The 27,644-nt window shown below is 38.6% G+C and overlaps 1 protein-coding gene across 2 annotated transcripts in view; it reads left to right on the forward strand.

The window, feature by feature from the left end:
• Positions 1 to 3,535: 3,535 nt before the first annotated feature.
• The window catches only part of LOC125454171 (endoplasmic reticulum junction formation protein lunapark), a 70,964-nt gene continuing 46,855 nt past the window's right edge, over positions 3,536 to 27,644 (forward strand). For both annotated transcript variants that reach the window (XM_048534659.2, XM_048534660.2), the window contains exons 1-6: positions 3,536 to 3,625; positions 4,577 to 4,678; positions 12,086 to 12,127; positions 20,918 to 21,105; positions 25,259 to 25,317; positions 25,440 to 25,480. In XM_048534659.2, coding sequence (XP_048390616.1) covers positions 4,652 to 4,678; positions 12,086 to 12,127; positions 20,918 to 21,105; positions 25,259 to 25,317; positions 25,440 to 25,480 — 357 coding nt within the window. In that variant the 5' untranslated portion in view covers positions 3,536 to 3,625; positions 4,577 to 4,651. The remainder of the gene's footprint in view (positions 3,626 to 4,576; positions 4,679 to 12,085; positions 12,128 to 20,917; positions 21,106 to 25,258; positions 25,318 to 25,439; positions 25,481 to 27,644) is intronic.

Raw genomic sequence — 27,644 nt, forward strand, 5'->3', positions numbered from 1 at the left:
TTTCGACTCTCTAGTTGACCAACGCAGAATAGATTGTAGAGTGAATACTACACTAAGGAATCTCCAAATTTTGGAAGAAATTGCCACGTGACTTTTTTTGTTTAAATCCGTCAACATTCTTCACTGTCCATAAGATTCGACAATATTTGCTTTCCGTTCAAATACAGTAACATGCAAATGTAACTACTCATAATCATTCAGCCTTCAATTCGGAATGTAGACATTGGTAAATTAAACCATTTAACTCTTTTTTTGAGATTGTATTGAAAAGATTGTATGTGTCCGAGAAAAATAATGCGTTGCCTGTCCAGGTTTTCACTTATATTTGCATTCGGGAACACCCAATGGTTTATTCGGGAGCTTCAGTGCTGTTTTTCCAGCGTTATTTCTTGCATAATTTTTTTTACAGTAACTACTTCGTACTGCTGTCGAATTTACCAGATATTTTAAATCAATTATTCCTAACCTGTCCATAAAGGTATACTTCTTAAGAGGCACGTAAATCTGTATGACTTCAGTCCACTATACAGTTGACTGCCAAGATAGGTTTTTACCTCTTCCAGTTTTGGCACAGCGATTGTTCGCCATGGAATCAATCGAAAGCTTAACAAAGCACATGTTCTTGACTATTTGTTCTGGGCAGGCCATCAAAGGATATAAACTGCAGTAAATTATTGCATTTCATCAAACTAAAGTGCATTGCGAAATTTGATTTAGTCCAGCTAACTCGTTTGGAAGGACTTGCCCATATGGTTTCAACTGAATTGGGGTAACGATACATACTGCGTACGTCCCTGTTATGGTAGCCGGTATTTATCGTGTATCAACACAAAGTACGAAACATATCGTCTGTTGGTGCAAAGAGCAACTTTATTATACAGGTCATTGATTGTGTTAAAGGTAAATCCACCGTAAGTTCATCTTAAAGGACTAATTGTCGGTATTTTCCTGTATAGATAGTTGGTATTTTTGCTTAGCCTACTCAGCATATTACTCCAAACGTAAGGGCAGCTCAAAATTTACATTTTGAGATATTGGGCACTTTTTCTTTTGTTTACTAGAGAAAATCGCGTGCCTGGTAAAAACATACAATTTAGGAAATTCTGATTACTTATTCAAAGCAGAATATTAATTTTTGTAGAGTCACGCAGAGAAATAGATGTCACTTTCAATTGGAGTCTCTAACGTCCATGAAACCTGTCAAGAGGTCGGTTGCGTTTTGAGCAAACCAGATGCCGCTAGTGAGCACTCAGCATGTCACTGAACGAATGTCAGACGGGTTACAGACTTAGCTGCGGACAAAATAGCAAATATCTTCCTTTGTGACAAAACAAAATGAATTTATGAAGCAGACACAGGGAGAGAGCGCAAGTTACAAACCTTCAATGAGGTTTCAATGTTTCTGGAAGATGACAATCATCACTCGTGTTTATACAGAGACATGCGCAGGAAACAACTGAAATTATAGGACCAGTTCACAAAAGTCGCTTCTAGAGTTTGCTACTGATTTCAAAAATGGGGCATCAAGTGCCACAATGTCTTTTGGTATACACGATTTTGTTACAGGCGATCAAGTTGCGGAATGTATTGATTGAATTCAGATATTACATAATGCAAATATAAGTCTTTACAGGTTGGGGGTGGGGTAACATACATTGCCTTTGTTATTTTGTTACATCTAGATTCGTGGCTCTCCCTTTTACATGCGTGGTGTGTGCTTTTCTTTGAAGGACATGCGTTTTAACGAAACGGATACCACCTGCTCCTTTACCGGGCAATTGCAGTGTTATATCGATGTAAATTCTCTTTATAGTAAATTTCGTTAAAAATGAAACAGTTTTCTGAGTGGTGTAATTACTGTATTTTCCTCATAATTGTATTGTTTGAAATGTTTTCCGGAATCTAAGTTACGTTGTTGGCATACCCTACTTGGCATTTTCCCCTTGATCAGTAACAATGAAATTAAACTGGTAAAATAGATTACTTAAAATTCTTAACCTGTTTATGTTGTTGAATACCGAGAACTGGAAGTCCGAGTACTCAAGAAGAAAAAGTTACATTCCCCTGGAGTAAATGAAATAATGGAACGTATTATGGAACGAATGGCCCAAATCATATGTTTTTCGTTTTTATTAAAATGTTTTCACATCAGTTTTTGCTCAAACGTAATGTTTTACGATGTATCTTTCACACGACGAAGAAACATTCACGGAGATTCTGCAATTTGAGGGCCAGTTGAACCACCTATCCTTTAGGTCAAAAAGTTTAAAAATACTTGTACAAATAAAAACAATCCACAGTTTGCAAACTAGTCGTTTAGAAATGTTAGATAATTTACATCTAGATTTTATTTTGAGAGATCATTTGTTTTGCACAATTCCATTTTAGCCCAAAGTACAGCACAAAGACTGCAATTACTTACCAACCTCAAAGTATTGACCTGTATTCCAAAATCCTGCATTTATACGATCGTATTTATACGATCAACGATCACAAAGGTGATCAAAAAATTAGCTTCATATTTTATTTTGCAATAATTTCATTAACCTCATTCTATGTGGATTTGTATCAGTAAATTAAAATAATTTCCGAAATTAACATTTATTGAAAATTCAAAGAAAAAACTTTCTTCTATGTAAAATGTACCTAGACATTGCTAACCTGGGTTGGGGGAGGGGTTTCCGTTATTTTTACTATAAATTTAGTTAAACGTCTAAAGTATACTGAAATCTCTACTCTTAATATGTAGCTTGTCCGGTCTCCGTTTTCTAAAATGTGCACAAATACAAACAATAAATGACTAGAATTTCGTTTCAATGGAAACTTTATCTCCCAAAAAGCAACACGTGACGTCGCTGTAGCTGGACCGTCTTCGATATTATTATTTTATAACCTATTCAAGCAAAATAATGATCTGGATACGATCACTTTCGAATGTTTTCTACATTATAAAATCAACACTGGGCAAACATTTCATATTTGGTGCCTATTTGATAACGAAATCAATTAGTGCACTGCAAATGTTTAAAAAACTATAACTGTAGTTGTTAAAAATATTGAGACTTCGAATCAAAATAGTTAAACATTTGAATGTAATTCACAAGACTGATGTAAATATCAATTTTGAATCAAATCAACATGAGTGCGAAATCATAGCTCTGAGTTTAACTAACTGCCAAAAATGTTTTATTTATCTACTGCTTTCCTCCGACTCGGGCAACAAAATAACAATGGCAAAATTAAAGAAGATGGAGTAATCAAAACTATATTATAATTACAGGCAGAGGTAGAAACACGTTAATTGATTATTTAAAAATAACCAAATAGACTTGCAATACAATGATTACTTCAGATTGGAAAGTAGATTTTAACATTTGAATGCCGTTTTAGTTGATACGAGATGTCTAAATCGTCTGTTATCGTGAATTTTCTTCCTTTGCACTGTGCCTTACCCCAACTCCAGCGCTTTGTGTCTTTCAATCGGTCTAAAACCATTGAAAGGAGCCACTGGCATCACGTGACGCCGGCATACGGGTGAAAGGTGAAAGGCGCCTTGGTCGGAGTGCGCGCTTGCGCAGTAAGATTTGCTGCTGTGGAATGTAGTGGAAGCAGTTTGGAGGTTTAGGTGAGTGGCTTACAGTAGCGGGTATGGCGTTTCAGTTCTCTCTGCTTAGGTTCGGATGCTCGCCTTAATGTCTACCTGATGTGTCGTTGTAGTTGTGACGGACCATACGTTGTCTTATGCGGCTTGAGCCGCTCCTTGTGAGGTGCCTGAAGGAAGGCCTGGCCTGGCCTGGCCGAGCAAGGAGACGCTCTCCGTTTCTGGAAGGGACTCGGCAGTGCTAGTGATGCTTTTCACATACAATCGGCTGCTAAGTCAGCATTGACTGATAGCCTGAAGATCGTTGTGGTCTCTGGAGGCCTAGACATTGGTATAGAAACGCGAGTGTTTCTAAACCGAGGGCGAGCTTTGTTACGATGAGCTGTTTCGTTTTAAATCTATCCCGGAGGTGTCCTGAGATCCCATCCATATTTGCAGCTCGATAATTGCGAAATGTAGACAATCTGTTTTTTATTTTATATTTGACACATAATCGTGATATTGTTTAAGTGGCTGTAAAAGATTCTGTGGCACCCCTTTTGACCTACTCAATATTTATCCCTCTTTCAATGTCAAAATAAACAGATTACCTTGAAATTTACCTTAATTGCTTTTTATTGGCCTGCTGTGTTCGTCCAGCTCTACATCTTGTTATCTCATACCTTCAGAAATACCTTGTTGGCTGCGAAGAAGTATTTATTTTGATAGCAATGAAGAGCAAAATGGGTAACTGACTAAGCCTAGACAGTTCAGGTTATATAAAAAGTGTACCTCAGTTTCTAATGAGCAAATTTACATTCTGCTAATGTGATGTTTATATAAATGTTTAAAATTGAAAGTGTTGATTCCAGAATTGAAATTAGCTTTCAAAATTGCTGTCAAAGCTTTAATGTTGTGTGCGATTTCATTTTAAATATAGTTTGCATCCTATATTGTAAATTTGCATTTTGATGGATAGATTTGTTTATTCCACAGGTCCAGAATTATTTGTGTACTTCATACAAATAGATTGATCAGATTATCTGTGCCACGCAACTGGAGTAAACTAAAATGGGAGTGATGCTTTCTTGTTGGAGGGTAAGTGAACAATTCAATTTCAATTCAAATTATGTGCTAGCCACTAACAATCCAAATAGCTAAATGTCTTAGCAATCATATTTCAAAACAAGTCCTTTAGATGTAAATTAGCTGTAGTTAATTTGAAGTAGCTTTTTTCCCCCTAAAGTAAAACAGAAAATGCTGGACAAAATCAGATATGTTAATTTCTGTGGGTGTGGGGAAAGGGGGGAGGGGGGAAGGAGATAGAGAGTTAACCCTAAGTCTGATATGATTCCTCAGCGCAAAAGAAGAATTGTATTGGACTTGAAACGTTAACTCACTTTCTATCCACAGATGCTGCCAGGCCTGTGAGTTTCTCCACTTTGTCTTTTTATTTCAGGTTTCCAGCATCAATAGCATTTTGCTTTTATTTCTTTTCTTCTAGTATCCCATGCAATGAGACTTTTGGTAGCAAGACCAGCCTTTGCCCATCCTTAATTGCCTTGGAGAAGCTGGTGGTGAGCCACCTTGAACTTTTACAGATATTTTCTAGTCATTTTGTTCAGAGATGTTATCACATACCTCTGGAGCAGTTGTCACTCCAACCCAGGCCTCTTGGCCCAGGGCTAAGGATACTGCCATGTACCAGAAGAACCATTCTTCCCATGCCTGCATGGGTTTCTCTTGGGTACTCTGGTTTCCTCCCACAGCCCAAAAAAGTTACATCAAGTGGCTTGCTAAATTGCCCCATAGTGTGTAGGCAAGTTTAGCTAACTATGGTAATTGTAGAGTGATGGCGAAAGCATGAGATGCTCTCGATGGGCTGAGTGTCCTGTAACTGCACTGGAGGGATTCTGTAGTTTTATTCTATGATTCTGTCTCTTGAACTGTTGCGTAGGTTAATGTGATCACTGGTTTTAGGAAAAGTAGGTAGATAGATGTGTATGTTGGCTACTGGCTTGGCCTGAGGGTAGAGAAATTCTGTTACTCTTTTTATTCATGACTGCAATTTGCTATGAATGTCTCACGAGTGTTTCTGGGATTTCTGTTTACAGCTTTTTTGGCCTTTTAGCGAATTTGAGGGTATGTTAGAAGTTTTTTTTTGATGCTGTATGTCTTTCTAATTGACTTTGACTTTGAAATCTGAAGAATACCAGTATGAATGCTGGTGCTGTTGCCGATATTAATCTTGCTATAAAATATTACTCATTGATTTGATAGCGTATCATCACTCAGAACAAATCTGATAGTTCAGGATAAGTAAATTAAAATGTGTTTTTGATGGTCCCAGTTTTGAACTCTTAAAGTATTAAAGGAGACAGAAAAATGTCTTTTTGTGAATTCTGGTAAGGTTTTGTTCTCAGATTAAACTCTAGACAGTTTCTTATTGGAAACTAATGATGGATTCTAACAGAAGTTATTTTTAGGAATATTGCAGGCGCACATTTGAACCAATCTGAGGTTTTTAACAAAGAAATACTTCGTTAAAAGGAGCCACAGATGTAATGGAAAGATATTGAGACATCCTTTCAGAAAAGGGACTGCCTAAAAAAATTGACTTCAGTCACAGAATCCTGGTAATTCTGCATGTTATATGTGGTGCAAATCAAAGTGAAACTCATCCTGCAGAAAGATGCCCCCTTTGTGTTAATTACATGGTTTTAATTTGAATAAAGCTCAATGTCATTTTATGCTTTATTTCCCGAAGAAACAACAGCATTGATTCACTATGACCTTGTGGTGTTTTAAAAAGTTGCCTTGTTGAAGGTTAATTGCTAAAGCCGAGTGAAGTCTTGTTGGAACTTGCAACCAGTCTCGGGAGTTTGGAGCCTATGAGCTTATACTTTGGATATTGACTTGACATAATTGATATGATTAAAATATATTGATTTCCCCAGTGCAGCTCAGATATTCTTTCAGCTCAAACTTATAGGTTTACAGCTAGATTATCACCTTTTGCGCAAATGCTGTCAGTGAATAATTGAATAGCACTGTATTCAAAGAAGGCATTCATCTCATCAAGTCTGTGCTAGCTCTTTTGAAAATAAGTCCAGTTATATGCTTTTTCTCTTTCATATGTTCTATTTCCGTATATACTGCAATTGTATGAATACATTTCTATCCAACATGTGATTGGGCATTGCATTTCTAATCTTAACCACGCATTATGTAAAATCAATTTTCTTTGTCACCTCTGGTTTGTTTGCAATCACTTTAAATCTGTGTCTTCTGGCTATCAACTGTTCTGATTGGAAACCATTTCTTTTTATTTAATCTACCTAAACTCTTCAAGGTTTAAACACAATTTATCCATGTAACTAATTCTTCATCACTGGAATAATTCTGGTGTATCTTTACCACACCTTTTGCAAAGCTTTCATTATCCTCTGAAAATGAGATACTCGGAATCAGACAGGATGCTCTAGTTAAGACTGTATGAATGATTTGTTTAGGTTGCCCATAACATGTTGACTTTTGTTCTGTATGTTTCTATTTGTGTCTTGGTATCAACAGAGGTAGTATTGGATTTTCATTTCTAGTCTTTTAACCCCAGCTGTTTATATTATTGAAGTTTTCTTTTGTAGGTAATACAGTTTATTTCTTATTGTGTACGTAGTTTCCTTAAGTTCAGATTTTGTGCATTCATTATGAGTTGATGTACCTGCGCAATACCTAACCAAATGCAGCAAGACTCCACAATTAAAAAGATACTCTTGTCACTGTATTTGTCCTGTGGGAATTTCATGTGATGGCACAATGTACAATCAGTCAAATTGTAAACAAAAAGACAGTGCTGAACAGGAAACTAAATAGAATATGACATTAATTATTAAAAGATATTTTTCCCAAAGCTAAAGCAACGAACTGTAAGCAATAAGTAGTAACAATAAACAATAAACCCATTCTGAAGAAGACTCATACCAGGCTCAACACATTAACTGTTTCTCTCTCTGCAAATGCTGCCAGATCTGCTGGGTTTCTCCAGCACGGTTTGTTTAAGCTTTCCATATTTTGTCCTTTTTAAACAGCTTTTCCTGCTGCTACACAATGTGGAATCCATTTTAAAAATTATATTTCTCACAGTGAACTTTAGTTTTAGCATGTATTTTTACTAGCTTCAGACTGAACAATATGGTGAACACGGGATGTTAGAGGGCAAATGGGGAATATCTTATCACACTTCTTTTTGTGAATGGTGGCTAGGTTTTGGGAAGCCTTGTGAGTTACTTGCTGCTGGATTCCTATCCTCTGACTTGCTCTTGCAGCCGCTGTATTTATATGGCTTGCCCAGTTCAGTTTCTCGTCACTAGTCAACAGCGGGTATTTAAGTGATGGTAATGTTATTGAATGTCAAGGACTAGTTACTTAGATGCTGTTTTGTTGGTGATGGTCATTATGTAGCACTTGTGTAGTGTAAATGTAACTTGCCAGTGTTTGCCAGATCAGGATATTGTTGAAGTCTTGCTGCATTTGGACATGGACTGTTTCAGTGTCTGAGGCGTGGTAAATGGTGCAGTCTTCAACGACCATCTCAACTTTTGACCTTATATAGAGGCCAGATCATAATGCAAATCAATCATTAACCATTCATTGTAGACAAGCAGGAGGCTGGAAGAATGCAGCTTCTGGAAGAAAGGAGCGGTGAACATTTCTGCTATTGCCCTGTTTCAGGACTGAATGTGGGGAAAGGGGGAGCTGCAGGTAAAGAGAGGAGGGGGGGTGAAGGGGTGGAGGTGGAATGGTGGTGGTAGCTATATACTGGTGGTTGGTATGACCTGGTTGGTCAGTGGGAGGGATGAATCCAGTTGGTGGCTAGAAGGGAGGGTCAGAAGGTGGAATGGAAGGGAGGAGGTGGGGCTGGAAAGGGAGGTTAGGGATGCATGGCAAGGTTATTTGAAATTTGAGAACTCCAATGTTGAGTCCTCTGGGTTGTAGGGTGCCCAGGTTGAGGATAAGTTTTTGTTCTTCACATTTGAGCATTAACCATTCATTATCATTTGTAAATAAATAAAGCTGAAATTTCCCTTACAATTCACATCACTTGGCCTTGCCGTCTGTACCTGAGCAATTTGACTGAATTGAATAAATTCAGAATGCATTTGCCGCTCAAAACTGGGCATTCATGAGGTAGTTTAGACCAACAGCAGTACAGGAATTGCATTTAACCACAGTCCGTATTATTTTGGCTCAGTTTGTCCCTTGCCCTATCATTACTATCAAGCTGGTGGATCAGCTTGACGAACAGTACAAGGCGGCTCGCCGGGGTAGAATCAAGCATACCACGAAATGAAGTGTCAACCTGGTGAAGCTCCAACAGAGGACAACTTTAATATGATCGTCAGAGCTCAGTGATCTAACAGTCAATGTATCTGATCCAAGCACTTCCAACCAGCCACAATTTGTGTTTATTTGTTCGCAGAATGTCAGCACCATTGGCTAGGTGCCCATCCCTAATTGCCCTTGAGAACATGATGGTGAGCTGCTTTCTTGATCTCAGGCAGGCCATCTGGTATTGTTGGGGAGTGAGTTCCAGGATTTTGAACCCTTGGCAGTGAAGAATGGCGATATAGTTCCGAGTTGGGATGGTGTGTGACTTGGAAGGGAGCTTGCAGATGCTTTGTTCCCGTGCATCTTCTGCCCCGTCCTTCATTCTGATTGAGGTTGCGGATTTTAAAGGTATTTTTTCAAGGACCTCGTCATTAATGGTGGTGGATAATTAAACAACTAATTGGATGTGGGTGCTTCACAAATATTATCATCCTGAATGATGGATCTACCCCCAGCGTATCAATGCAAAACAATTAGGCTGAAGCATTTGTAATTATTTTCGACCAGAAATGTTGAGTGGATGATCCATCTTGTACTCCTCCTGAAGTTACTAACATCACAGATACCAATCTTCAGCTAATTTAGTTGACTGCATGTGATGTCAAGAAATGGCTGAAGACATTGCATACTGAAAAGGCAGTGGCCTTTGACACCATTCAGGCAATAGTACTGAAGACATAATCCAGAAGTGGCCGTGTCTCTAACTGATTTGTTCACTATATTTAGAACGCTTGCATTTGCCCAATAATGTGGAAAAAAAAAGTGCAGGCTGCCAAAAAAAAGACAAATCCAGTTGGAGTAATTACCATCCCTTCAGCCAAGTTGTGAAAAGGCTTGTCCACAATGATATCAAATCATGTTTTCACAGCAATGACATAGCCACTTGTTTTCTGACCTCATTCCATCCTTGCTCAAATGTGGTTGAAAGAGTTGCATTCCAGAGGCACTTGAGCAAATGTGATGTCATGATCCTTGACAAATCTGGAGTTAATGGTTATCATAGGGTGGGTAGAATTCAATCCACTGTGTTGTATCTAGTATAAAGCTTTATAGTTGTAGGTTAATCACCTCAGTTGCAGGACATAACTACAAGAGTTGAACAAGGCCTAGCTCGAATCATCTGCAGTTGTCATCTCAATGATCCTATCACTGTTGTGAGGTCAGAAGTTACAGTAAACCTTACTTGCCATTTAGGTTCCAGGCAACGACCATCTCCACCAGGAGAGGTTCTAGCCATCTCACACGTATGCTGATTGGCATTACCATTGCTGTATCCCCATTGCAAATATTCTGACCAGAAACTGAACTGGACCAGCTATACAGCTACAACAGCAAGTTAGGCTGGGAATGGCAGGAGTGTAACTTCTGACTCGTTGGAGCCTGTCGACTGACTACAGGCTTGATGCCTTTCAGGAAAAAGCTGCCGACTTGATTTTGACACCCTATTCACCACTACCAACATTCATTCCCTTCACAGCTGACACAGCGACATGAGTGTCTCATTTACAAGATGCATTGCAACAACTTTCCAAGAGTCCTTTGGTAGTACCTTACAAACCCTGCTTGGTGACATCACTATCTGGTTATCCTTTTGATTGACTTCGGATTCAAATAATGTCACAAAAGACATCTCCACATTATGGAGATGACTAAATATTTGTGAGCCACATTCTTAAAGATCAGCAGGAAAGCATATAATCTAGGCCTAAAATGATTTTAAATGCATGAACTGCAGGACAGATGGCCAAAAAATGTTAACGAGATGCAAAATCATAAATTGCTGGAAAAGCTCCACAGGCTTGGCAGCATCTGTGGTAAGAAAGTAGAATTAACATTTTAGCTCTAATGACCCTGGTTGATGTTAATTAACACTTGCAAGTTTCTCTGGCTTAGCTGTTTGTTATCATACTGGTGAGCTTTCAGGGTGGCATATATGTTTTCTCAGTGCTTTAAGTGTGTGGACAGTAGGGCAGTTTACTTGCTTATTTTCTGATAAAACCTTGTTTAAATTGACTGGGAATAAATTGTAGAGAATGAAGTATATTAATATCTTAATACCACACTTCATACCATATCAGTGCCTTCTTATTGAAATATGTTTAAGTTTAGTCTGCCTTATTGGTGTAGTAGTCCAGGCTCCTGTTTTTGTTTCTAGAGAAATGGAAACCAACCTTTTCAGTTATTTGATGTACACACTTCAGTAGCCCAAAGAAGATGAAACAGGAATTTGATGTAATTGATGCAGAAATTAGATATTACATGAATGACCAGACAAGCAATTATGGATTCTGCATTCAAATTAATTTATTGTAATGAAAGATGTAATATTTTTACTGTGTTGCATAAAGAAGCTGGAAATGAAAACATGCCGCCCTCTTAAAGCAACATAATATCACCTCAAACTCTTAAAACTGGCTCATCACTTCTTACTGCTGTCATTGAATCGTGTAGCAAGTTCAAGGGACTGAATGGCTGCTGTTTGTTTTTATGTACTTCCTTGTTCCCTTTTGGTTTCATGCTGCTCCTTGCTCAAACTCTAGTCTGCCTTGGTAGTGGGGAGACAGCAAAACCACTGCGGTGTCTGGTAATTTTATGAATTCTTTGTTTTATTACAGCTTTGATTAGGTACCTTTGTGGAAGCATGAAGAGTTGTGGAGTACTGCGTAGTTTAAAAGTTTCTATCAACCACAGACTTTCCCCCTTTCTGTGCTTGTGACAAAAACACATCTGCAATTTATGCTGATTTTAATGTAGGATCTCCAGCAAGGTTTAACATGAAAAGCGGTGTATGTCTTTTTAAATGTGTAAACAACTTGTTGACGAGGATGCTTATGCATGGGTTGACATCATGTAATTTTTCATTTTATAATGCAGTGTGCCATCAAAATGGCATACGCATGTCTGTGTAGATTACTGATATTAATCTGTCCTAAACAAACTCACGTGAAGTTGGAAGGATATTTTCGAACATAGGTTCATCCTCTCCGTTGATGAGTTATCATAAAAGGAACGAGAGATTCTCTTCATAGTAATGAACAGTGCAATTCATTTAAACACACGTTATATCAATATGTTTTTAATGACTTTTGTTTAACACTTCTGTTTCTTTCAATGCAGGCAAAACCTTCCACTATAGAAGTATTAGAAAAAATTGACAAGGTACCAGTCTTCTTCACTTTTACATTCATTAACATAATTTATTATTTTGGGTGGTTTTAGATCTTGTTGTTTTTGCAGCTGTTTAATACTCCATTTTTAGCATTGCTTCCTATTTAAAATTTCACCGCATCTGCAGAACACACACTACAGTAAGCATTGTGCAACAATTCTGATCTGAGTGGCCATATTAGGAGTTGATGCCATTCGAGAGTTAGGACTTAGGCAAAACTTATACTGTGTATTTCAGATTGTTTGGGTTTTTATGTTTCATAAGGGCGTCACCTGTTTATTTGCGGCTGATTTGGGGAAAAAAAAAGTTGGTAAATGGAGTTGCAGAATATTTCAAATCATCTTTACATTGGTTATCTTTCAACATTCAGAGTATTGTTATTGGCTGTTTTATAGTCAGTTGCTTTTTTTTAAATAACTCGATGCTACCTGAAAGTTTTTGTTTATTCATTGACAAATTTACACAAAATTCTACAGCATGAACAGCGCAGAAATAGCCTAACTTGCCAATGCTAGTGTTAAACTTGAACCTCCTTTCACCATACATTTGAGGTTTTACTAAACTGTCAAAAATTGTGGAAATATGTGAATTATTAAGCATACAAACTGGGAGAGTGTAATTTGTTTAGCATGTGTGACATTTTAAAAAGTCTACCATTGATCGTGGGCCTGTAATAATGTACTTCCAAAGCAGGTTAGTGAGTCAGGGAAGCACCAGAAAGGTTTATGAAAAGCCAAAGGCCTAAAGGAGAACTGCAGTTTCTAAGGGCACATTTATTTTTGTCAATGACAAAAAAATTACTTGAACTTGTCTGCTAATAGTGTGATGTAAAGCCTCACGCTTGAAGGTGTAACAATATGATAAGATGAATGGATGCAGGATGTATTTCTTTTTAAACTACTAAATAGTCTCCTATAACAGGTGCATTTGTTCAGGGGATACATTATTGCACAATTACAAGGAAATTAAGCTGTACTGTTGAAATTGAGTTGTATGCAGATTGATATACCCCTTTCAACTGAATGTACTGTGCTTAACTTAGTAGCATTTTTCATTAAAAGTCAGACTATTTCCTTTATTTTAAAATAAAGGTCACTGTGATTCCTGAAGACGTTTGAAACTTTGCTGTGAATGACTAAATTTTCTTTTAAAACATGTTATAAAAATTTGGCATTGTAATACCTGGAGTATGAGAGTTGAGTTAAAAATTAATAAATAACCACTTTGTGATTGATCATAGTGGTCGTCATTAGTTCCTTTTTATGTACCTCCTTCATTTTCTATCTTTTTCAGCACATTGATGAGAATGATGCATTACATCTGATGGCTGAGGAGTTTAGCGAATCTTGAATTAGATGAATGGATGTAGACTTTGCTATCTACAAAGTATGGGCCAGCTGTGAAATTTGGCAAAAATGGGTGGGATATCCTTCGGGATTAGCAAGATCGCAGGGCTTTGTGTTTTGTAGCATTTCTTGGAATTCAGCTGCATGGGGCAAGAGGTGGTATACTGGGATTCAGTAGCACTAAGGAAGTTAATGTTGAATTTTGAAAACTGCTTGTGTAAGTTTGAGTTTAGCAGCATTGGAGTAGGAATTCCATGCTTTGATAGTACTGCAGAGGAGTGGTTTGTTTTGAAATGGCTCATGAGAAGTGCAGGCATCTGCAATGTTGTGAGGGAAATGTTTGGTCTTCAGTAAAATTGGGAATTGAAACTTGAAGTTTGATTCATTTGGCGTGTCTTGGCTATATTTGAATTAGGTTTTATTTGGAGAACCCATATGTGGGAGCTAAATTTCTGAGTTTGATATCAGTCACACAACTTATGGAATTGTAACTGTGAAAGTTGCTATATTTTCATAAAGCCCACCTGGTTCAACAGTATACTTTGGGACCATCTGAAGTAGTCTAGAAAACCACTTTGTTGTAAAGCAGTCACTATAAAGTTCAACAATAAGGAGAAAATCAACTCTGCCTAATGGCTATGAAACAGCTATTGAATCAGAACATACATTTGACAAGTTCAGCCTAGTGGGTCCTGAAAAATGTTCCTCATAAGCATTGAAGATGGATGATCAAGTTGGGGAAAACCGTCCAATAAATTTATCAAGTGACAACCTTAAATAGAAAGGGTTCAGAGTATGAATATGAGATAATACCTCCGATTTCTTTTGTTACCATCCTGAGATAAGGTTCTGTTCCATCATTGGAACAGACTGCCAAGATGGGGGCTCAGTGATGTTCGGTCAGGTGGAAGGGGTTTTCGGAGTCTGTAATATTAACTTCAAACTCCAAGCGATCTAATGGCTTCATGTGAAGCAAGGTCTAGATAGCCTGCTGGTTATCTCACAATTCTATCAGCTTCTGCAGCCCCTGACAAAGCATTACTTCTTGATTTTGATCATCACTTTCAGAAAACTTGAGAAGCTCCATTATTGGGGACACTGCTGAGTATACTTCAGCTGAGCCTATGTCAGATGATGAATCAATTAGTGGTGAGTCATAACTGCCCCGTTCATGTGAATCTATCTGTAATAATTGTTTGATCCATGAAGCATCTGTCAGAGTGATCCATGCAGCTTCCTAGTGAAGTTGAGGTTTCCGCTTCCTGCGGCGAGCATTGTTCATTATTCCAGCATCCCTCCATTGGTCCCCAACATTACAGGTATTAGTTTTCAACCAATTTGATTCACTCCACGTGATATCTAGAAAATGTTGGAGGCATTGGATATTGCAAGGCCCTAGGCCCTGACAACATTCTAGCAAAAGTACTGAAAGCTTGTGCTCCAGGACTTGCCAGTTCCCTAACCAAGCCCTTCCAGTACAGTTATAACACCGGCATCTATCGGATAATGTGGAAGATTGCCCAGGTAAGACCTATATATAAAAAGCAGGACAAATCAAACCCAGCTGATTACCATCCCATCAGTCTCCTCTTGAAACTGATGGAAGGTGTCATCAACAGTGCAATCAAGCAGCAGCTGCTCAGTGGCCTCAGTTTGGGCTGCGCCAGGGCCCCTCAGCTCCTGACCTCATTACAGCCTTGGTTCAAACATGGACAAAAGAGCTGAATTCTGGAGATGAAGTGAGAGTGACAGCTCTTGTCATCAAAACCTGATTCGACTGAGTGTATCATCCAGTAGCCCTGACAAAAATGGAATCAATGGGTATCGGGGAAATCTCTCCCTTGGTTGGAGTCACACCTGGCACGTAGGAAGACAGTTGTGGTTGTTCGAAGTCAATAATCTCGGCTTCACGACCTTTCTCTGGGAGTTCCTCAGGGCAGTGTCCTAGGCCCAATCACCTTTAGCTGCTTCGCCAATGACCCTCCCTCTGCCATGAAGTCAGAAGTGGGGATGTTTGCTAACGATTACACAGTGTTCAACATCATTCATGACTCTTCAAATATTGAAGCAGCCCTTGCTGAAATGCAATAAGATCTGGGCGATATCCAGGCTTGGGCTGATAAATGGCTGGTAATATTGGCTCAGACAAATGCAAGGCAATGACCATCTCCAGTAAGAGACAAGTCACCCATCAACCTCTTGACATTCAATGGTGTCACCATCTTGCCATTGACCAGAAACTCAACATGTTAACAGTGTCTACCAGAACAGGTAAGAGGCTGGAATACTACATGTAATTCATCTGCAGACTGCATAAACCTGTCCATCATCTGCAAGGCACAACTCAGGAATATGATAGAATATTCTTCACTTGCCTGGATGGGTCCAGGTCCAACAACAGTCAAGAAGCTTGATACCATACAAAGCAACCCACTTGATTGGCACCACACCCACTAACATCTACTGCCTCCACCACTGACACTCAGTGGTAGCAGTGTGTACTATCCCCAAAGTGCACTGTAGAATTTCACCAAAGATCCTCGTCAGTGCCTTTCAAATTTATGACCGCTTTCATTTGGAAAGACAAGGGCAGCAGAGGCATGGGAACTCCTCCACCTGCAAGATTCTCTCCAAGCCATTCCCCACCCTGACTTTGAAATATATGCTGTTCCTTCACTGGTGTTGGGCCAAAATCCTGGAATTCCCTACCAACCCACAGCAGGTGGACTGCAGCTGTTCATGCAAACAGCCTGCCACAACTCTCTCAAAGATGACTAGGGACAAAAATAGATGCTGGTCAGCCAGCAACACTCACATCCCATGAATGAATTTAAAAAAAAATGCCCAGGTATGTCTTGTGTGCAAAAAGCAGGACTGTTTCTTACCTGCTAATTACTTTGCAGTCAGTCTATTTTCGATTGTCAGCAAAATGACAGAAGGATCATTGATGTCAAGTAGCACTTTACAAAGGAATAAACTGTTCACCAATGCTCAGTTTGGGTTTCCCCACTTCCACCTCATTACACCCTTAGCCCAAGAGGATTGACTTCCCGAAATGAGGTGTGAGTGACTGCCTTTGACATCAGCCAGAAATGTCGAGTGGATGATCCATCTCGGCTTCCTCCAGCATCATGGATGCGGGTCTTCAGCCAATTCGATTCATTCCACGTGATCTTCTGAAATAGCTGAAGTTACTGGAAACTGCAAAGGCTGTAGGCCCTGACAACACTCGCAACAACAGTACTGAAGACGTGCTGCAGAATTTGCCGCACCTCTAGCGAAACTATTCCAGTATAATTACAGCACTGTCCGACAATTTGAGAAATTACCCATGTATACCCTTTACCTAAGAAGCAGGCCAGATCTAACCTGATCAATTACCATTTCATCAGCATACTTTTGATCGTGGGTAAAGTGACGGAAAGCGTCATCAACAGTGCTATCAAGCTGTCATATCAGAAATCAATATGACAATAAGCTAATTGATTGCAAGTTTGCTTCAGACTACAGCCTGGGTTCACATATTGATGCACCTGAATTCCAGAAGTCAGATCATGACAATCCTTGATGTCAAGGCTGCATTTGACTGAGTATGGCATTTAGGAGCCATAGCAAAACTGCATTCTGGAAATTGGTTGAGAAAATGTTCTGTTTGGAGTCGTATCTGGAACAAGGGTAGGTGGTTGCGGTCGGAGGTCCGTCATCTTTATTCCAGGATATTTCTACAAGAGTTTGTCAGTATAGTGTTTCAGGCCCAGTTGCTTCATCAATGACTTTTCCTCTATCATGATGTCTGAAGTGGGGAAGTTCACTAATGATTATGCAATGTTCAGCAATATTCAACATGCCTCAGATACTGAAGCAGTCCATGTCCAAATACAGCTAGACCTGGATGACATCCAACGTTAGGCTGAAAAGTGGTATGTAGCTTTTATGCCAGGTAATAACCATGTCCAATAAGGGATAATCTACCCACCACCCATGACATTCAATAGTATTACCATTCACTGAATTCCCCCACTATCCATATCCTGCAGGTTACCATTGATCAGAAACTCAATTGGACTCACTGTATAAATGCAGTGGCTACAAAAGAAGGTCAGAGGTGAGAAATGCTGCAGTGTATTACCCAACTCCTGACTCCCCAAAGGTGGTTCAGCATCTGCAAGGCAAAAGTCAGGAGTGTGAGGGAATATTCCTCACTTGTCTGGATGAGTGCAGCTCTGGCATTACGTGTACTAGCATCTAATTCCTCCTCTGCTGATGCCCAGTTGCAGCAGTGTGTAATATCTCCAAGATGAATTGCAGAAATTTGCCCACGTCCCTCAGACAGCTTCTTCTTAACCCATGATCACCTCTCCCATCTAGAATGACAAGGGCAGCAGATACTTGGGAGTGCCACTGCTGACAAGTTCACCTCCAAGCTATTCACCATCGTGACTTGAGAATATCTTGCCATTGCTGGGTCAAAATCCTGGAATTCCCTCTCTAGTAACATTGTGGGTTAATCTACGGCATATGGACTGCGGTGATTTGAAGAAGGTTGCTCACTACCACCCTCTTGAGGGCAACTAGGGATGGCCACTGATGCTGGTCAGCCAACGTTGCCCAGGTTTCTGGAGAGGATTTAAAAATAACAAAAGTAAGCTTGCAGGGAACATACAGATTGATTACAAAAGCTTCTATACATATGTGAAGAGGAAAAGATTAGTGAAGACAGATGTAGGTCCATTAAAGTCAGAAACAGGGGAAATCATAACGGACAACAAAGAGATTTGTACTTAATTGGGCTGTAGAGTTTGGTTCTGCCTTTACAAAAGAGGGTGCAGAGACATCCTAAGAATGTTGGGAAGCACAGGGTCTAGTGACAGGAAGGTACTGAAGGAAATCATTATTGTTTAAGGAAATTGAAGGCTGACAGGTCCCTCGGGCCTCTTAATCTACATCCCAGAGTTCTTAAGGAAATTATTATAGAAACAGTGGATGCATTGGTGGCCATCTTCCAAGATTCCATAGACTCTGGAACAGCTCCTACAGATTGGAGGGTTCGTGCAAGCCCATTATTTTAAAAAGGAGGTAGAAAACAGGGAGTTATAGACCAGTTAGCTTGATGTTACTGGTGAGAAAAATTTGAAGATGGAGAATAGAGGTGCCATAGAGTGCTCGAGAGGTAAAGTTAAACTAGCTGTCACCAGAATACAAGTGCAAACTGTCATATCTCTTGTTGCTGAAGATGCACTGTGTAAATATGCTATAGGGATGGACCAATAATGACCTTCGCGGACTCAAGAATTAGTAATGATTAGCCAAAAATAAGCCATCATTCCTTCAGTTGAGCAACAGAGGAATGAAGGAGGAAGATGATGTTGATAATTTGTTGGCGTGCTGAGAGAAGGTGAGGAGGAGTGCATTGTGGTCATTCTGGATGTCATTTGTGCCTTGAAGGCGGTTTAAATGCTGCCACAAGGTTGAAAACCTAATGTAGAGGCGCAAAAAGGGACCTTTTCAGAAGATTTGGGAGGTGATGTGCTCAAGATTTTGAGGAAAGTTGCATTCATAATGGTTTGTTAGGTTGCTCTGATTTAGAATGCTGCGTGCAATTCTTGTCTCCTGCTATAGGAAGGATGTTGTGAAACTTGAAAGGGTTCAGAAAAGATTTACAAAGATGTTGCCAGGGTTGGAGGGTTTGAGCTATAGTGAAAGGCTGAGACAATTTTCCCTGGAATGTCAGAGGCGGAAGGGTGAGCTTTTATATAGATTTATAAAATCATGCAAGGCCTTTGATGTGGAGGTGGGTACAATTACAATATTAAAAAGGCATCTAGGTGGGTACATGAATAGAAAGTGTTTAGAGGAATAAAGGCCAAAAGTTGGCAAATGGGACTAGATCAGTTTACGATATCTGGTTGGTGCAGAAGTGTTGGACCAAAGGGTCTGTTTTTGTGTTGTAAACTTTGACTCTTTAAAGGATAAAGGTTTGGTTTGGAGATAGGGATGAGAATGACAAATTCGAAAGAGGCCTGGAGAGAGGCAATCGTTTATGAAAGTTAAAATATATAATAGATTATCTTTTCTTTCCAGGGTAATCCTAGAGCACTAGGCAGCATTAGTAGAGGGAAGGTGAAGATGTTGGCTTAGCTTGGTTAACTGAACTGCTGGTTTGCAATGCAGACTGATGTCAACATCATGTATTGAATTCCTGCACTGCTGAAGTAACTGTGAAAGGCTTTCCTTCTTGGGGCATGCCCCCTCGCCTGAAGCGTGGTAGTGATTTAACCAGAGGGTCACTAGTCATCTCTAATGACAGCATATTATGGTATGGTATGGTACATCTGTGGCGATTTCTAACATTGGAAAAGGGGCTTCTGTCAAATCTGGTGGTGAATGACCAAAGGAATTAAACGCCATAAACATCCAAGTCTGCAGCCATGGACTTTATTATTTTAGACTGTTCAATGTAGTTTGTCCATACCCTCTTTCTCAAAGATAATTAACTTAATGCTTAGCCTGGACATGTTTTTTTAGCAAGTGTGTGCAGGATTTTAAAAAAGCTTCTTCTCTCATTCTTGCTCCTGCCCAACTGCTTTGTCAGAGCAGTAATGTTGTCAACAAATTTGTTACGATGTTGTTAGGTAGAAATCGCCCTGAACCTTGTTAGATTACTTTTGCCTGAGAGTTTTGCTATGGATTGAAAGAAATAGCTTGAAATCTTCTGATTTTAAATAATGTGAGAGAGAGAATAAAATTGTTTTGAGAATAAATAGACAAGAAAAAAAACGAGAATGGTGGGCGTGTTGCTACAGACGAAAGGTGAAGAGTAGAAGTTTAAGCGGCATTTCAGAAAGGAGATATCAAAACAGTCAGGTTAAAATAATGGATTTACGGTCTTTCTTTCATTAGAGGTCTGTTGGTAACATTTCCTTCACCAGTTGGTAAGACAATATAAGTTTCGAAGTATGTCTTTGTCTTTTTTTCAAGAGGGGATGCAAAGCTGTTTGCTGAATTTGGAAGGTATTATAAACAAACCTTTCTAAAAAAAGTTATTCTTTTGGAGCTAAAGTACTTACCAACTTAATTTGTTTTCGTAATGGGATGCATTAAATATTTTATTTTATTCCCATTTCCTTTGTAACTTGATCGGTTCCAATCTGAAAAATTCAGCTTTTATAAGCAGGATTGATGGTTGCTGTTGTGCCAAATCATATTTTAAGGTAGCATTACAAAATGGTAACACCTGCTATCCAAATGAAATTGGAATTGTTGGTGGTATAGTATTAGAGTGGCAGTGCTACTTAAATGTAGTGGAACATTTCCGAACTAACATTTAAGTCTACCTCTTTATTTCTTTGATCCTGTTGTCTCGAACTAACCATTTTTTGATAGTTCAAATTATAGAGTACAAAATAGACTAAATTTAAGTGCTTTTATTGATAGGAAATAAACGCATTGGAAGAATTCAAGGAAAAAAATCAGAGACTGCAAAAGATCTGGATTGGAAGACTGGTTCTCTATTCATCCACACTTTATATCATAGCCTTTATAATCGTGTACTTGTGGTGCTTACCAGAAGAATGGAATGCACGGCTAACCTTGGCACTTCCAGGATTTTTATTTCCCTTACTGTAAGTAATCTGGCTATTGGCAGTTTGGATCATTTTGAAAAAAAGACGTTTTGATTGTCGAGTTTTATTTTTATTGCTGAAAATTATAAATTTTATAGCTACAAAAGAAGTATGTGCGATGCTAATATTGGGGCCCACATAAGTGAATACCTAATAATTGAAGAGCACACTTAGTGAATTAAATTATGGTTAATATTTTTAGGATTCTCTTTTCTGGATTGTATGAACTGCAAAGCTTATTTTAAGTGAATTAAAGTATTACAGTCTGAATCATTAATAGTTATTCATAGTGCCTTTGGAATTCTCTCATTGCCTAGAAGAAATCATTTGAATAGGAATGAACAATTACATTTGGTAGTCCCAACCTTCAAAAAATGTCACTGTACTTTATTTGTTATACTACCTGCTGATATAAGCTATTAAAAATTCTCCATCTTTCTGTAAAGTTTGTTAATGTTTTTCTCCTCCATCGTTAATTTGGTTATCTATTTGCTATTTTAGCAACATTTATACGATGTGCTTAAATCTGAGTTATTTGTGTTTTGGAAGTTGAGATTTTGAGATTATGTTTATGTCACAACAATAAAAACAAAGTTGCTGGAAAAGCTCAGCAGGTCTGGCAGCATCTGTGAAGGAGAAAACAGAGTTAACGTTTTTGGTCCAGTGACCCTTCTTCAGAACAGTTCCTGTTCTGAGGAAGGGTCACCGGACCTGAAATATTAACTCTGTTTTCTCCTTCACAGATGCTGCCATTCCTGCTGAGCTTTTCCAGCAACTTTGTTTTTGTTCCTGATTTACAACATCTGCAGTTCTTTTGGATTTTTTTATGTTTACGTCAACCTGTTTTGGATTCTGCCCGGACTGCCCAGGGCCCTGACTGAAGGAGCTCCTCAGGGTTATCTCCCAGCTCCAACATAAAGTCAGAAATTGTGCTGTGTACTGATGATTGCACAGTAAACTGATGATTGCACAGTAAACAGTGCTGTTTGCTATTCCTCTGATAACAAATCAGCTGGATTGGGCTGCAGAATGTCAATAAGGCCATTAGGAGCAGGTGTAGGCCATTCGGGTCATCAAATTTGCTCTGCCATTCAATGAGATGATCATCCTCAACTCTACTTTTCTGCCTTATCCCTACAGTGTTTGATTTCCTTATTGTTTAAAAATCTGCCTATCTTGGCTTGAATACATTTAGGAACACAACCTCAACTGCCCTCTGCTGTAAAGAATCCACGAATGACTACACTGAAAAAAGTAAGACTAGCAATCAATAAGGGCAGTGTGATATACTTGAACAAATTAGTGTTGAGGGGGAGGAGGTATCAGAGCTTTTAGTGGGCTTGAATGTGGATAAATCCTCAGACCGGAATATGATATTTTATTTGTCAATTATAGGTCTATGGAACTATAGATTTTGCAACTATACTGTCACACTATAGCATTTTATTTGACTTTTGTATCATTGTGGTCGTTGTTGTTACAGTTCTTTTGGATCTGTGATAACCCAGACAGAAGAGCAAATATGCTGCAATATCATTTCAATTTAAAGTTTTTGACCTGTGGATTAGAGTGCACCAAATACACTGCCGAGGCATGAATTAGGGCTTCATGGTGCAATATGCCTTTTTTTTGTTTGCTATTGGAGGAAAAGAAATGAATTTCTATTTTGAATAAGTTGTTTCTGTGAAACCCATTTTGGATTTGAATGTTGAAGGCTCAAACTTTTGTTTTAAGATTCTTATCCTCTGGGAGAAGGAAACTGCAGGTGTTTTTGATGTAGCATTCCAAACTTGTAGAACGTAGAACAGTACAGCACAGCACAGGCTCTTTGGCCCAACGATGTTGTGCAGAACTTTTACCCTACACCTAAGGTCTATCTAACCTCCACCGCTACCTTATGCTATTATCCATTTGCCTATCTAATAGCCGCTTAAATGCCCCTAATGAGGCTGACTCCACTACCCTCTCCGGCAATGCATTTCATGCCCCTACCACTCTGAGTGAAGAACATACCTCTGACGTCTCCCTGATATCTACCTCCTTTCACTTTAAAACTATAATCCCCTTTTTAAAGCTACCTCCACCCTAGGAAAAAGTCTCTGGCTGTCTACTGTATCTATATCTCTGATCATTTTGTACAATTCTATCAAACCACCTCTCATCCTTTGTCGTTCTAAAGAGAAGAGCCCTAGTTCTGTCAACCTTTCCTCGTAAGACCTTCTCTCCATTCCAGGCAACATCTGGTAAATCTCTCTGCACCTTTTCTAAGGCTTCCACATCTTTCCAGTAATGAGGTGACCAGAACTGGACACAATACTCCAGATGTGGTCGAACCAGGCTTTTGTATAGCTGGAGCATAACTTCACGGCTCTTGAACTCCGTCCCTCTGTTAATGAAAACTAACACACCATATGCCGCCTTAACAACTCTATCCACCTGGGTGGCAGCTCTCAGGGAATTGTGAACATGAGCCCCAAGGTCCCTCTAGTCCTTCACACTGCCAAGAATCTTTCCATTAACCCTGTATTCTGCTTTCAAGTTTGTCCTTCCAAAAGGAATCACCTCACTTTTCAGGGTTAAACTCCATCTGCCACTTCTCAGCCCAGCTCTGCATTCTATCAATGTCCGTTTGTAACCTAGACAAGCCCTCTGCACTGTCCATAACGTGACCCACGTTCGTATTGTCCACGAACTTGCTAATCCACCCTTCCACCCCTTCATCCAAATCATTTTACAAAAGTCACAAATAGGAGAGGACCCAGAACCAGATCCTTGTGGTACACCACTCGTAACTGAGCACCATGTTGAATATTTTCCATCCACTACCACCCTTTGTCTTCTAAGGGTCAGCCAATTCTGAATCCAATTTGCCATATTTCCCCCATCTCATGCCTCCTTGCCTTCTGCATGAGCCTACCGTGGGGAACCTTATCAAACGCCTTACTTAAATCCATGTGTACCACATCCACTGCTCTACCTTCATCCACGTGTTCGGTCACCTCTTCAAAGAATTCACTAAGGCATGATCTACCCCTCACAAATCCATATTGATATCACGAATCAAACTGCCTTTCCAAGTGATCATAAATCCTGTCTCTGAGAGCCCTTTCCAATAATTTGCCCACCACAGACGTAAGACTAACAGGCCTGTAATTTCCGGGGTTATCCTTGTTCCCTTTTTTGAACAAGGGAATGACGTTTGCCTCTTTCCAATCTTCTGACACTATACCCATGGACAGTGAGGATGAAAAGATCATCACCAAAGGCCCTGCAATCTTGTCCCTCGCTTCCCATAGAATCCTTTGATAAATCCCATCAAGCCCAGGGGGCTTATCTATGTTCAACTTCCTCAGAATTTCTAGCACATCTTTTTTGCTAACATCAACCATATTACTTTCTTTCCCCGCATCCAAGTCAATAATAATTATAAATAGTTTGCACCTGAGGATCAAAGCCTGTGGCACCCCACTAGTTACATCTTGCCAACCAGAAAATGACTTGCTTATCCTGATGTTCTGCTTTCTATTGGTTAGCTAATGCTGTATCCACGCTTATGAATTATCCCTCACTCCGTGTGATCTTACCTTAGTGTTAACCATTTGTTCTGGAAGTTGACATACATTATATCTTCCAGGATCCCCATTATCCATAATGCTTATTAAATCTTCAACGAATCGTATCAAATCAGTCAAAAATGATTTTTTCCCCCTGTCTATCCATCGGAATAAATGTGTTTAGTTTCACTTTACAATTATCTGAATATTAATTAGTAATGGATTCTAATAATTACCCAACCCTCGTTAAACCAACTAGTCTGTAATTTCCTACTTTCTGCCTTCTCTTTTTTGAACAAGGTGTTATATTAGCATTAGGTTTTATTGGATTGTTATTTATGGAATAAATAATTTAACTCAATCATGAACATTTTGCAACTTGAACAAAGTAACACTCTGTCCCCAGTCATCCAGCAGTATCGATAGCTGTCCTTTGGGCGATGTTCCTGGAGAATACTTTGCACACTGAAGTTAATAGGGAAATAACATACTGTTGTGTGGTGCTCCAGTGAGTTATTTATTTAATTCAAGTTTACTTTGCCTGATTTTTTTTCAGTCAGTCATATTTATGTGCTGTTTCTGATGATTGTGTTTTTCAGGGTGTGGTTAATACGGAAAATATTGATTTGGCTGTTTTGCAAAAGAACTGAAAGAAACAGTAAGCTGTTAAGTTTCTCTTTTTAAACGATATTTTCTTATACACTTTGTCATTTTTTATTACCTTTACCATTAGTTATTTTTCAAAACCACAAGACTACTACTCTTCAAACTTTTTTGCAGGTGAAGCTCTTGAAGATTTAAAAGTACAAAAAAAGAAAATTGTAAGTAATATTTTGGCACTTTTCTATTTCTGCTCCTTCCTTTAAAACTATTTCACTTGGAGGCATCTCCTGTTCTAGTTACTAATTTGCTGGCTATTTAAGTGCGCATCCAAGTAGCATTTGTCCATTGGTTTTCAAATATTTTTCCTGTATTTTCTTCACTAATTGTAACAGAAACATGATGTTCTGGTGTGTAAATGAAATAAATGTTAAACATTTTAGTTGTTTGCCAACACTGGTGAACATGCAACAGTGTTCTTTCTTTTTATTTTAATCAGACCAATTCAAATTTTGGTATAGGACACAGGTTTACAGTTTGAGCCATTGCACGGTCACTTTTGTCTGCTTGAAAGCTTGCCTAGACTTGAACAGAAGCTGCCATGTTACAAAACTGGTAATTGACATGCTGTCGTGCATTAGTTATCTTGAGGGTGCCTTCAACCATGACTGCCCACAAAGTAAACAATAAATCAATTTGGCTAAAGTAAGACAAGTGAAAAAAGTGACTGACAGAAAAGATACTCCATCTGACTTTTTTTTTGCAGCTTTCGATAAAAAAGCAAACACAAATGAGAAGTGTGATTTTAAAAATAGTTTAAACCTTTCTTTTGAAGATGAATACTTTTTGTGATTATTGCCTGGGTAAAGCTTAGCTTTAATCAGGCGATAACTTGGTCAGAATCAGCAGTACTAAACTGTTAGCAAAGAAAATGGAAATTAGTTTAACTAAATGATTGTAGGTAATTTATTTTGGCTGAGTGGTCATTCATATGTCATTTATCATAGTTTTGACAGTTCCCTATTTTTAGGTGGAAGGAACGATGAAAAAACCTGAGCATTTAAAAGTTACATAATAACTTAGTTGGTCATTCAATTTGTAGTCATTTGTGTTTTTTTTTGTCAAACTCAACGGAAATAATTGACTATTTGAGGCTAGCGCAATGAATTTTTAGGATTGATTCAGTTAAGCCATTAATAATTGCTTTTGGTGACTAGTTTCTGTGTCCAGTATCTCAGACATTATTAGTTTAAATAGTTGTGCCAAAATTATAGATACTTAGCTGCCATTGCACAGTTTGACTTTTGTTCTGTGCAGTACCTCGAATGTATATCGTGAAAGTTTAGAATAGTTAAACATAAGACTGAGTTATGCATAAACTGAACTTTTTAGTAAAGAAATCTAGGTTCACAGCAAATTTTCATTGATGGGATTAGTATAATTTCTGTTGATTTTTCAGAGCCATATACGATAGAATTTTTCCACTCGATCCAATTGATACTGTTGGCTCAATCAGGAACGTCGCTTTCTTGCCACAACTTGCTTTCCTTTCAATCTGTGTTTCATCAGCAAATTTAGCTAAGATACTGTTTGTCCCTTCATCAAAGAAGTTATTTTAGATCAGAAATAGCACAGACACAAGCAATGATCCTTGCAACACTTGAATAGTTCCAAACTGATATCATGAAAATGACCTATTTACCCACCTTCTACGATTCTCCATTTCCTGTTAGTTAGCCAGTCTTCTGTGAATGCTTGGAAATAACCCCAGCACCATAGATTGTTCGTATTGTGTGAAATAACATTTTATTTGATACATTATTGAATGCATTTGGAAATTCAAATGCGCTCCATCTACTGCTTCCTCTTTTGAGTTGTCTGTTTGATACATCCTCAGGAGCTCTTAACAAATATGTGCCTTTTACAAAATTGTGCTGATTTTGTTTGATTGTGTTAGGATTTCCAAAATGTCTTGCTGCTATCTCTTTAATAATGGGAAAATACTATGATCCAATGATCAATGTTAGACTAACTAGCCTAATGCTTTGTACTTTCTGTCTCCCTCCTTTCAGGAACATTTGCGGTTTCCTAATCACTGTCACCTTTCCAGAATTTAAAGTTGTTTTTGACAATTAAAACCAATGCATCTACATTGGTCTTAAAAAGAAGTGATTGCTATAATGCTACAAGTCATCTGGTCCGAGTGATTTGTCAACCTTTTATTAAAAGAGACATAGTTACGAGGGATTATTTTAAGTTTTCCTTCCTTCTGCTTTTTGAATTTTTTTTTATTGTTACGCTTGGTTTTTTTTGTGTCAGCTTCTGTAAGGTAGATGCCAAATGCTTGTTTAAACCCTCTGACCTTTCTACGTTTTCCATTTTTAA

Source organism: Stegostoma tigrinum, chromosome 7 (assembly GCF_030684315.1).
Source record: "Stegostoma tigrinum isolate sSteTig4 chromosome 7, sSteTig4.hap1, whole genome shotgun sequence".
Classification (NCBI taxonomy): Eukaryota; Metazoa; Chordata; class Chondrichthyes; order Orectolobiformes; family Stegostomatidae; genus Stegostoma; species Stegostoma tigrinum.